Here is a 13,080-nt window from a genome sequence, read left to right on the forward strand (position 1 = left end):
ATTGGTTATATATAAAAACTTTTCAGGGCAATGAGGTTGATTTTAAACCCTTTATGTTAAAGTTCCCTCCACAAATGTTCTGTTTTGTGTAATAAAGATGTTAATACATAAAAGGTTATGCTTTGATAGTGTTTTTTTTTAATGTGGGAATGAACATTGTGTAATAAATTGGAGGAATTATTGGAAATAAGTGAAATTGTGACTGATGAGAAATGCTATTACAAGAATGATGGGCTTCAGGGGTTGGTTAAATTGAAGATAGAAGGTCAGATTAAGTTCTGAAGGAAATTGAAGAAATATGATGCAGTAACGCCATGGTAGCATGAATAGTTTTGAAACCATTTCAATGGAGCTGGTCCAACGTGGTTGATGATTATAGATCAGGGGTGACCAAACCGCAGCTCTTTGACATGCAACGTGCAGCTCGCAGAAATATATTGGCTGAGCCCGGAATCGTACAAGCTGGCGCTCACAATGGTGGTTCTAGTGGGCACGGCTTGTGATCATGTGATTGTTGCGGCTCTCAAACATCTGGAGTTTATCCTACATGGCTCGCACGTTAAGCAGGTTTGGCCATCCCTGTGATAGATGATTACATATTAATATAGAACAACATGGATTTTTGATGCATCTTGGAGTTGACATAAGGTGGAACTAAGTGAACCAATTAATAAGAGAGAGAAACTAAACGTGTAGAAGGTAGTGAATGCAGCTCAAAACATAATGTAAACATCCATCTCCATGGATTCCATCTACATTTCCCACTGCCTCGGCGAGCAAGAGGAAAAGCCCAACCTCTGCTAATAGATCTGGCAAACAAATCCAACAAATTAGATTAAATGTCTTGATTTATGACTTCTACATGCCATGCTAACCTACTTCTGAGTTGTGTCCATTTCAGAATACGACCAGTTGATCAGAATGGAACTCGGACATGTGTCAGGGAATAGCTATAAAAGTGTTTTATGGATGTGTTCTTGCATGAATGGACAAAGCCTTGCTACTTTAATACAGTTCTTGTATTTTTAAAGAATACTGCACAGGACTCCATTGCTAGATCAAAAATTGTTCATCTAATTCTATTCCTGATATTTTGGCCGAGCATTTACAGCACATCAAATGTTCAAATATCATAGAAAAATATGAAATGCAAGTCACACAATGCAGACCTTAAATTGGAACTGATTAATCAACCTTGAACTGAAACAGATTCCTCATTGCACATATACTTAATGATCATGAGATTTTATAATTATTAAAGTGGATGAACTCATCCCTCCTTTTCTGCTCCAAACTGTTCTAAAATAGTTCTGTTTCTGATGTGTCTTATGAATTTTGCACCAGCACTTTTCCTAAGCACTTTAACACTGCCTTCCTGTGTTGTGGAGTTTGTCGGAAGATGAACGCCGTATTCATTAAACCAGTTTCTTACGGAGTACATGCGGTCTATTTACACTGCAGCCGCTCCGTAAAAATGTGTGGGGGTTGTGGTGGAAGAATTACGGGATGGAATTTATCAAATAAATTCTGACAGAACATTTTTACACTGCCAGCAGTTGTGTAAAACTGCCTTATGACAAGTAGCAGAACTGCACCTTGATGTAAGCTGCAACATAAAAGGCATTGCAAGCACAATTCTCATACTGAATTGAGATTGTTAATGCTTGAGGGAGTAACAATGACCTTGTGTCAAAATAGAGTACCAGGTACCAAGCAGATACTGAATATATCTGAGACATGTGAAAGTACACCAGCTACCAGTTTCAGCTATTTGTTCATGGAAGAAATGCAGATGTTCCAAAAGGTGAGTGATAATGTTCAGGTCATAATAAATATTCAATTTGTGAGAAGAATAATTAAATAATTCAATTGAACAAATCTGACATTGCAATTTGACAAAGTGCTGGAAGTACTCAGCAGGTCAGGCTACATTTATAGGAAGAGAAGTGGAGATAATGCTTCAATCAAAGACCATCCGAACTGAAATGAGACAAAAGGAGCTGGGATGGGGAAAAAGGTTGGCTAGTTAATGAGTGACGGATTGGTTAGAGAGTGAAATGCAAGATGAGATTTTGTGAAAAGCGGGATGTGTTGGGCAGGTCACTTGGGTGCCTCCTCCACCCCTAGAGATGAAAAAGGGGAAATAATCTGAGCCAATACCACGGATGGACAATTATCAATTGAGAAATTGTTGGCTCAAGTTGTAGAATTCAATGTTAAGCAGAGAAGAATGTGCCAGGACTGAAAATGAGGTGCTGTTCTGAAGCTCACATAGAAACTTGTAACAATGCAGGAGACTGGTCTGGTCAGAGTGGGAGAAGGGTGGCGATTTTTAAGTCCAGCAAGAGAAAGATCAGTGTTGCCCTAGTGGACTGAACACAGGTGCTCTGCAGAGTGGTTGCCCAATTTGTGTTTGATTTCTTTGCTGCAAAAGTGATGACATTGTGAACACAGTATGCAGTAAACTGAATTGGAGATGTATGAATGAATCGCTGCATCATCTGTTCTAGGATGGTGGGAAGAGAAGAAAGGCAAGTGTTGAATCACCTGTGGTTGCAAGGGAATGTGGCATAAGAGATGGGATGTTTAGTAGCCATGGGAAGAGTGGATACGGGAGTTGCAAAGGCAACAGACTAGATAAAAATGTTGAAAGGGGAGGAGAGTTGTAGTATGTTTCTGGTGGTGGGATCTCCTTTGAATGTCTTGGAAAATGCTCCAAATGATTTGTTGAATGCAAAGGCTGGTGAGATAGAAGATGAGGGCTAACAGAACTTTTATCGTTTCTCAGTTGCAGAGGAGGGGGTGAGAGCAGAGACATGAGAAATGGATGCCATGTGGCCAAGAGCTTTGTTTGATTATCAAGGAAATATGTAGAATGTCCACCAGTGTGCATATGATATTTGAGAATATCTCAACAACTTTGCTATTGGCACTTGCGTACCTCTGAGGCCAGACCTTTGTACTCAGATAAAATTATGATAGGAGCACCTACTTGGAAATTCTGCACATTAATAGAATACAAAAATTTCTAAGAGTTTGGGGACTCCCATCACCAATCTCGCAAGAAAGCAGGAGCACATTTGTTTCAAGCAAATTGGGATACATGGCAATGGTCAGTCACCCATGCCAATCCAGTGATGAAGAACACTAGGCTTTGCAGAGAGAAGTGCACAATTGTACATCTGCCTGCAGGCAGTTATAAATCTCTAATACTGGATATGGGATCAAGACTCCCTGAACTTTCGAGGTTAGTTGAGTGTGCAGACTTGAGATCTTCCTGCTCTGTTGTTTTTGAAGCAGTTTCAATTAGTATAACCTGGTAACACAGGTAAAATGACAGCATGCCTTCCCAAAATTGTGTTGTAATTTTTGAACAGCATCTGCCATCCCCTACAATCTAAGCCAACTTCCGGAATACTTTGTACCATTTGTTTGAGAATATAAGAAGGAGAAGCAGAAATGGACCAGTCAAACGCTCATTCCTGCTCCACCATTTAATGAGATGATAGATAACTTTCTTTTATCTGTGCCACTTCCCTGTTCTGTGCTTTTGGACAGTTTTGCCCTTTCCATTCTTCAACCCCCCCCCCCCCCACCACCGCCCCCAAACTCAATATATTAAAAGTCCCAAAGATTCTCCATTCCTGATCCTCCTGTCGCTTAAAGTTGCCAATAGTGGATTCGATCTCCAACCATGTGCATCTCCCTCTGAGTCACTTACCAAATAGTTGCCACCCATCAATTCCCATTACTCTGTAGAACCAAATCTTTTGCCCTGCCCACCATTCTATACACCTTACTGGAAAAGTGCAGAGATAAAATGTTTAATTAACACAACACTATTACTGTGCCATTGACCTGTGTTTGAACCTGGCTCTGTAAGGAGATGGTACATTCTCCCCATGATTTGTTTGGGCGTTCTCTGGGTGCTCCCGGTTTCTTCCCACCCTTCAAAACATATGGGGTTGGTAGGTTAATTGGATGTCAGGGGTTTCATGGACTGGAAGGGCCTTCTCTCATGCAGTATCATTAAAATTGTGAAAATAAAAGCGAGCGGAAGATGAGAACACCATTGGCTCCTCAAACCTGCCGCACCATTCAGTGAGATCCAAATTTCTTCAAAGTCACTTTCCTGTCCTCTTCCCTAGATTCCTTGATTTTTTGAAGAACTCTATCATATTTTTGAAAATATTCAAGGATTCAGACTCACAGCTTTTTGGGAATTCCAAAAGCTCGCCTTTGAGAGAAGAACCTTTTCCTCATCACAGTCTTAATAAGCATCTCCCTAACCTGTGACAATCCCCTCTGTCCCAGACTCTTTCATGACATTCTCCAAACATTTGGCCCTGTCAACCCTATAAAGAATTTCATACGCCTTGATAGGTTTGTCTCGTTCATTTCAACTTGAGTGAGTACAGGCCCTCCCTGTTTTTAAAAAAAAAAATTTCATTTTTGTTTTTATTCCATAAATATGCATATCAAAATTTTAAAGATGTTTAACTTTTTCTTACAAAACACAACAGCTCCTTCCACTGCCCCCCCCCACCCCCTTCACATTATAAATCCGTACACCATTAGTTACAGTTTGGTTGAAAAAGAAAAACTTCTTTGGGGATGTCACTTATATTTTTATAATAGTAGCACCTTTTTATAATTTGGGCTCCTATATAATCCAAATATGGTTGCCATATTTTTATAAATATGTCATATTTGTTCTTTGGATTGTAAGTGATTTTTTTTCCATAGGTATACAACTGTTCATCTGTCTTCCATCGTGCTATCTGTAGAAGGGAGTCAATTTCCAAGTAATCGCAATACATTTCTTAGCCTCAGCTAAAGCTATTTTAATAAATAAAATTTGGAATTTAGTTAGTTTATAACTTATTTCAATAAAATTGCCCAAAAGATAAAGCTCCGGGTCATCCGCGAAGGCCACCCGTTATCCTTGTTAGTATTTCAGTAATATTTTTCCAAAAATGCATCACCTTCACACACAACCACATAGCATGTACAAAAGTTCTTATTTCTATTCCACATCTAAAACACATCTCCGATATTTCTGATTTTGATTTATGTAATTTCTGTGGTGTGAGGTATAATTGATGTAGAAAATTATATTGTACTGAACCGTATCTTGGATTTATAATTGACATCATGCTATCCAAACACTATTCAGACCACCATCCTTCCATTATTGCACTCCTGAATCCGACTCTCATCTCTCCCTCTCGATCTCTGTAAACCTGGCTTTGGAGAGCAAAGTACATCTTAGATATAAATTTAGATGTGTTCCCCAGCCAAATCGTTCGTTCCATCTCACCAAGATCGCCAAGATGTTGGTGAAGTGACATTCAGTGATAGTAAATCCATTTAATTTTTTTTCAAAAGTGGTGAGACGCTCTGTGATGGAAATGGTCATTTCATGGGATTATGTTCTGTAAACATTACATGCCATTTAGCAACCCATGTTTAAATATTGTGCAAGATGTGTCTATAGAGTAATTGGCCACCTGCGTAGTTATGATTCAAACATTTCTACTAGCATGAAGAAGATCATTAATGAGACCCAGTTCTGAGGACCTTGTGCAGTGATATCCTGTGACTGAGGTGACGAAACTCTAACAGGCACAAGATTCTTGTTTTAAGTGTGAGTGTAGTCTGTGAAAAGTTCTCCCTGATTCTCTCTGAGTCGAATTTTACCAGTTTTCCATGACGCTATGCTGAGTCAAGTGCTCCATTGATAATTGAGAGAAGTCTGAAATTCTGCACTTTTTGACCAAATTTGAATCATGGTGGTAATGAGATGTGGAACAAAAGCACCTTGATGGAACCAACACTAAATACTACTTGAGCAGATTATTGGTAATTAAGTGCCACCTCATTAGGTTTTTGATGTTATCATTCACATTGATTGCGAGCAGATTGATCAGATGCCTTACTTTTTGTGCACTATTTAAAAAAAATTATAGTTATTTTTATTATTATTATTTAATTTGTTTTAGCGTAATTGTCGTAAGACGATTATAATGTGAATGTTTTCACTATGATGCTACAGAAACACAATTGATTTCATGGGACGAGGTGGAAAATCTCAGCATGTGGTGCGAAATGTTGTGCAAGATGTGTCTATAGAGTGATGGGCCACCTGAGACTCAATATGGACAAGTTGAAGGAGATGATCATGGACTTCAGGATGAGCAGGAATGACTACCCTCCACTGCACATTAATAACTCTGTAATGGAGAGCACAAAATCCCTTGGAGTTCATTTAAGTAGGGACCTATCATGGACACAACATCTTTTCACTTGACAGGAAGGTCCGACAGAAACTGCGCTTCCTGAGAAGACTGAAGTGGGCAAGGCTACTGGCAACTATTTTGTCAATCTTCTCCAGGACCTTTATTGCGAGGGTCCTGGCCAGCTGCATCACAGTGTGTTATGGTTGCTGTAGAAAAGTGGATTAGACGACAATCCACAGGACTATTAAGTGGCAGAGAGAATCACTTGAGTTTCCCTTCACCCCCCCCCCCCCAAGCAACGTGATATACTGGGATTATTGAGGACCCCTACCACCTCAAAACAACAGTCTTCAGCTGCTCCTGTTGGGAAAGAAATACAGGAATTTTAGAGCCAGCACCACCAGGCTGAGGAACAGATTCTTCCCACGGGCAGGAGAATGGTGAACGACCAAAGGAACTGCTGACACTAAGCATCCGAGATTCTCATATTTCCAAAACAAAATCTATTTATTTATTTATTTATATGAATGCTTGTCCTGCATATGTATTGTTTGCATGTGTGCTTTGTTTGGTTATGTTTTGGCCCAAGGACTGGAGAACTCTATTTCGTCAGGTTGTACTTATTCAATCAGATGACAATAGACTTGACATATTGTTCCATTTGGTAGAGAGGATGCTTCTTGGGAATGTTTTTGGGTATATTAACCTCTGAAAGGCTGACAAGCAAATCCATATTGCTAGGTGTCAGTCATATCTAGTATTATACTTACATTTTCTATACTTACTGTCACACATACTCTGTATCTTTCAAGATGCTATTTGTCTAAATTTTCTGGTTTGGTTAAAGTCTTGAGATGGTGAACTTGTTAAAAATGCTGCACAAATGTATTGTTCAGAAGGAACAACAATTGATACAAGAGTTTTGTATTTTAGATTATACTAAATGATGGAGAGTCTGAGCCTGCAGGCAGTAACCCTTACAGATGGCTCCACAGCCTACATCCAACATACACTGAAAGGTGAGCACCCAATAAAGAATTTGAATTAAAAATAACTTTGGTCAAATATGAAGCACAAAGAAATGATTGAATAGAGATTTGAATTCTTGCTCCACTAATATCAGCCATTGTGGGAGAGATTGGGAGACAAACACTTCTCCACATCAAAGTGACTCCAGTTTCAATCCAAATTTATGAGGGTTGTAGATTGAACTGCAGGTCTCTATGTGAAATAAACATGGTCAAGTGAAATCATTGATGTGGAGGAGGCTCACTTGACCAGTATTTAATGCCTAACTTTAATTAGGATCTCAGTGGTTTGGTAGATTAGAGTGAGGTCTGTTAAGAGCCAACAACCACACCAGTGGATCATTTGTGATACTGTACACTATGCAAACCAGGGAATGATGGCAAATTGTTGTAACCATCTTGTCACCAAGCTTCTGAATTTTAGTGCAGAAACTTGCCATTCTTTTAGAAGATGGAAAAATATTTTATGTTATGGAGATATATTTTGCAAGTACATACATTTATTACATTTCTGGGGAGAAAAGTAAACAATGAAAGCTCTGTTAGGGATGATGACAGCAGGAAGGAGATATAGAGTAATAGTGGTCAATCTTCGATAGTTAAAGATCATCAAAGTGAAATAATTTTATCTATTTTGTTTCGTGCCATGATGAATTAGACTTTTAACAAGTCAGATGGGAAGTCACCAAGTCTGGTAATTTGCAAACTACAAGTTTTAATGTTGATATATCAGATGACTGATGTCATGTATTATATCACATCGAATTTGGTATAAATATTGTCTAGGTTCAGGCAGCAAACATATTTACATTTGTTACATTATGGACCTGCAGCAATAGAAATTCACCAAGATAATGGTATCTTCAAAACAATTATTTTTATTAATATCTATTAAAATCTTACTTTAAGCTTAACCCCCAACTATGTGCAAATGTGTGTGTGTGTGTGTGTGTGTGTGTGTGTGTGTGTGTGTGTGTGTGTGTGTGTGTGTGTGTGTGGCAGATCTCAAATCATTACAGCCCAGGCACAACTCTGAAGAGATTATTCAAATTCAAAGTTCAGTCTTAAACATCTTGTGTTGAAACTTAGAATCTTTAAATTGGATTTTGGAAGTAATTACAAAGTATTTTGAGACACCTAATCATCAGACTTCTCAAAACTCATGAATTCTTGTTGAGTTGCTTTCAGAGAAATTATTTCACAATTCCCTCTCTTGCGTAGAGGTTATAGAACTTGTGATTTCTGTGATGCTTTCCAAACCCAGGCAAGGGTTAGACATCAGAAAGGTCATTATCCAACTGCAAGAATGGTCTTGCTTTCTTTTACCCAGATATGGGTTAGTCAACAGTGACCATTATAATAGCCACAGCAGGACTGCTCTCTCTCTCTCTCTCTCGCTCTCTCTCTTAACCAAGAGAAACAGTCGAAGTGGCCATCCTCTCTGAAGCCACTTTAATTCTGTGTCTCTCCCCTGATGATGAGAACACAACAGCAGTCACATAAATTCACTGCATTTCTGGCTTCAGCTAATTCTGGTTCATGGTCTTTAATCATATGATTGCTTTGATCACTACTGGCTCTATTAAGTTTCATTTTCCCAAAAAGATGAGTCAACAAGCAGATTGTCTTTTTGTTTCAACGGATGCCTCTTTCAGAAAACACTCCATTATCTCAGGATTTCAATTAAACAATAACTCTGGTTTTATGGCTTTTAACTGAACAATAAACAAGTTACTTCAGCTCTCCTTGACGGAGCCTCGGTGTCTACTTCAAAATGGTCTTATGTGCATTTTTTCCCTGTCCATCCCACAAAGTAACCTTACTAAAAAAAATTTAAAAGAGAAAAAAATATATATAAAGATTAATAATATCGTAAGTCTATAATAGAAAATATAAGTACTGGTCATGTAGGAAATCTAAAGCAAAAACAGGAGATGTTGAAAATGGGCAGTAGGTCAGGCTCCATCTGTGAGGACAGCAAGGGTCTGAAGAATGGCCTCAGACCTGAACCATTGGCCATAGTTCTCATACCTTTGATGCAGCCTAACCTGCTGAGTATTTCCAGCATTTTTGATTTGCATATTGTTATGGTTATTTTATTCCACAAGGATCAGGGGGAAAACATTAACCCAAATTCTCACATCTGCGGCATGTCAACTGATGTATTATATGGGTGCACATAATAGAAGCCGTATAGAACAATATCAGTAAATTTATCAGTCAGACTATGTGAAATTATTTCACCTGGTATTCAAAAATAGCCAATGTCTTGCTAGCATTTTACAAGCAGTTTCTGTATCAATATTGCCTTTGTGTTTGCTGAGTGGCTGTATTCCTTTTTTTGATCCTTTTGATTTTAAAAATATATTTAACAGATGCAAAGTTGGTTGAGGGGCAAACTATTCAGCTGGAGGATGGTACAACAGCCTATATCCAACAAGTCACAGTACATAAAGGTGATTATAAACAGCAACTCTTCAATGCAAAATCACATCTAAAGTAACGGTGGAAGGTCAGCCTGGTATCCAAGAGCACAGATGCATTTCTTCCACAGTGTAACTCTACTTTGTAAAGTCCACCTTTGCGTTTTCAGTAGGATTTTATGAGTCTGTTTCTCATTGTCCTCTGTTTGAGGCAAATGTTTAGGATCTGTGCTGCTGAAGAGTCATCCTATACACTAGGTATGAACAGGTGCTTGAGAGGACAGGCAGTTCCCAAAAGAAAGGGCAAGAGAGTATGATGGTTTTCACGAGGAACATCTAAATCACCCCTCATGCATATCCGAACAGCCAGCAAAGTAACGGATTGACACATGGGACAAATGGTGTTTTTCAATCAAAGATCAGAAAGATGGTGGATTCAATTTGCTGTTTCAATAAAAGGCATATTCGTGAGATTTTTAAAATCTTGAATTTCGTCAGGAGCTGAACATGCATCCTACAGGGATACAATTGATGCTTGTACCAAATGACAAGCAAGCGATCTTATTTGCTGAATAAATCTAAATATAATGAAAAGTAGGTTTATAAATTAGTCTACTGCACTCACACCAAGTATATTTAAATCTTGGTTTGGTATACTGTATATCCAGGGCAGTCACCTCATCTTGGTCTGACCTCACCAAGTTTTAACAGGTAACTAGTAACTTGGGCCTTGGGGAAAGGCTTTCTCAAACTGAAAGAAAGATGATCACATGACATTTCTGTGGTTTGTGTGATTGATAGCTTTATTGGGGAAAGTTAAGGCACAAACTGTTTGCCCAAACTTTGAGGGAGAATAGAAAATGGAAGTGTACAATTAGCATTTCTTGAACTGTAAAACTAGATGCCTTTAGCTTTAAAGATTGTTAAATGGTCCTGAAATGTTAACTTGTTTTTCCATCTTCAGACACTGCCTAACCTGTTGAGAACATTCAGCATTTTCTGATTTTTTTTGTTGCTAATTTCTATTTATTGTTTTCATTTATTTTATATTTTTTAACATCGCCAGGTGACACTCTCCCATTTGAAGATGGGCAAGCTGTGCAGCTTGAAGATGGAAGCACTGTATACATTCATCACACTCCTAAGGGTACTGTAATTCTCAGTACATTTAAACTGGGCAAAATTGAGCTGGAGAAGATCCAGATATCCACTATTAATTGTGTAATGGCATAATTAGGTATTCTTAAATAAAGTAGTAGAATTAATGACTTCTTGCATTTAATAATCATCAGTTATGACAGTTGCACCCAATAAATAATTGTTCCGCATTTCATGTTATTTCTTGCGTAAGCAAAGAGCAACAAATACTGAAAGAGTAGATAATTAAGATCTCATCTGAATTTATTTCTGTAGTTTTAGTATCTTATTCTTGACAAATTCTATATTATGCATTGAACTGCTGCCTGTCAGCAGAAGAGTTCATGAAATGGGACAAGCGTTACAAAAATAGAAAACGAAGGCAATAACCAATAGGTTAGGTATAGAACCCTTTTTTGAGTAATAAGGAGGATTGGCTGATATTTAATGCCACGTGAAGTGGTTTTAGAATTGGCCGTGGTTATGTTTGCAGAGATATAAAGGATGAAACCTGTGACAGGTTTATAGAACAACTTGCTTCTAATCTTGTGTGTCCTTTTTACCAAAGTACACACCATCATCTTGTATGTCATTGTGGAAGCAATTGCCCAGTCTCTATTGCTGCAATTATAATTATAGTTCTGCAAAAATAGTTGCCAATTGTTTTATTTTGTCATAGATGAATTTGACCCAGAAGCAGTGCAATCTGTACAACTGGAGGACGGCACAACAGCTTTCATTCACCACCCGGTCTCCATGCAAGGTCCCAACACTATCTTGGCTGTGCAGACAGAAGCAGGTTCAGAACCTCTGCATGCAACAACAGACGACACTGTGGATCCTGAGACTATCAGTGCTCTTGAACATTACGCCAATAAGGTATGCCTTCTTCAGTGAATAGCAACTGTTGTTGGGTGCTTCAGTTAGGGGTAAATTCATCTTCAGGCATCCAAATCAGTTCTGATAGGTGCTACTTTATAATTGGGTAACATTGCAAAGAAACTCCTAAAAGGGCAAGCCTACTAGGTTTCATAGTATGAGGTATACTTGATAACCCCCATGCTCTTACAGTTTCTACAAATTCTCAGGCCAACAAGAATTAAATTGTTTACATTCAAGTTCAGTTCTTTTAAACTCTTATTTCAAAATATAATTTTAATATCTTAAGATTTGCTAATATCATCTCAGCTTTTATTGTTCCAAATTCCATAAAGCATTTTCATATTTACTATAAATTGTATTCTTATTTCCTGGTTTGTTTCTATGGAAATTCTTTAGTGCGATTGGCTGCAAATTGAATGATGTCACCATGTCACCATGAAAGGGAAATCCACTCTCAAATCTTTATGGGTGACTTTGACTTTCTTAAGGCTAGTTGCAAGCACAGTGTCTTGGCTGTTGATTGCAATACATAAACTGATGAACTGCTTGACAAAGTGATCCACAAAATGATTTTAAAATCAGTCCAGTTTGAGATGGAAGCTATCTTTGTGTTATTTGGTCCAGTTGTTTTGAAACAATTTATGTCAGGCTTTGTTTCATAAAAGTGCCACTTGTGGTATACATTTTTGTCCAGGTGTCCGAGGAAGATGAAGGAGTCACCAGTACCACTGGCCTGCCTTCTGATGTAAACAAGGACAAACCTTTGCAGGTATCACTTTATTCTACTCTCAAATATCTGTTTAGCTAGAATCCGTGGGAAACTTCCTTGGGATAAATGGATAATTTCTTGGAATGTGATGAATGAAGCAGATCTTTTTGACTCAATTATGACAGTGACATTTTGCAGTGATTGTCGCAACTGGACCAGTGTCAGATAGATGTCTCTCATTTAAAATTTAAATTCATAGTTTCATAATTATTGCTTACAATTCCTCTGGCACCAACAACCAATGTTTTTCTGCCCGGATTCATATTCTTAAGGATTAGCATAGTGGTTTACAGCACCAGTGATGGGGACCAGGGTTCGAATCCCATGCTGTCCTTAAGGAGTTTGTACCTTCTCCCTGTATCTGCATGGGTTTCCTCTGGATGCTCCAGTTTTCTCCCACCATTCAAATGTGCCAGGGTTGGAGGTCATTTAGGTGTAATTGGGTTGCACAAGCTCGTGGGCCGAAATGGCCTGTTATTGTGCTATACTTTTTAATGAATCTTCCAAAATAGCATGAAAATTCGTTCTTAAAATGTTTTTTTTATTTTTTAAAGATTTTTGATATTTTGACTTAAATCCAAAAGTCCATTTGTGCTTTAAAA

General features: G+C 38.2%; 1 protein-coding gene across 6 annotated transcripts in view; it reads left to right on the forward strand.

Annotated features, from left to right (window-relative positions):
* LOC138765006 (zinc finger protein 76-like) overlaps window positions 1-13,080 on the forward strand; it is a 31,926-nt gene that overhangs the window by 3,313 nt on the left and 15,533 nt on the right. For 5 of the 6 annotated variants that reach the window (XM_069941604.1, XM_069941602.1, XM_069941603.1 and 2 more), the window contains 5 exons: window positions 7,173-7,258; window positions 9,643-9,723; window positions 10,757-10,837; window positions 11,507-11,706; window positions 12,404-12,478. In XM_069941604.1, the coding sequence (XP_069797705.1) occupies window positions 7,183-7,258; window positions 9,643-9,723; window positions 10,757-10,837; window positions 11,507-11,706; window positions 12,404-12,478 (513 nt within the window). In that variant the 5' untranslated portion in view covers window positions 7,173-7,182. Of the gene's footprint in view, window positions 1-5,770; window positions 5,863-7,172; window positions 7,259-9,642; window positions 9,724-10,756; window positions 10,838-11,506; window positions 11,707-12,403; window positions 12,479-13,080 lie in introns of those variants that run through there. The other variant, XM_069941605.1, reaches the window with a different exon arrangement.

The sequence above is a fragment of the Narcine bancroftii genome, chromosome 5, assembly GCF_036971445.1.
Source record: "Narcine bancroftii isolate sNarBan1 chromosome 5, sNarBan1.hap1, whole genome shotgun sequence".
Taxonomy (NCBI): domain Eukaryota; kingdom Metazoa; phylum Chordata; class Chondrichthyes; order Torpediniformes; family Narcinidae; genus Narcine; species Narcine bancroftii.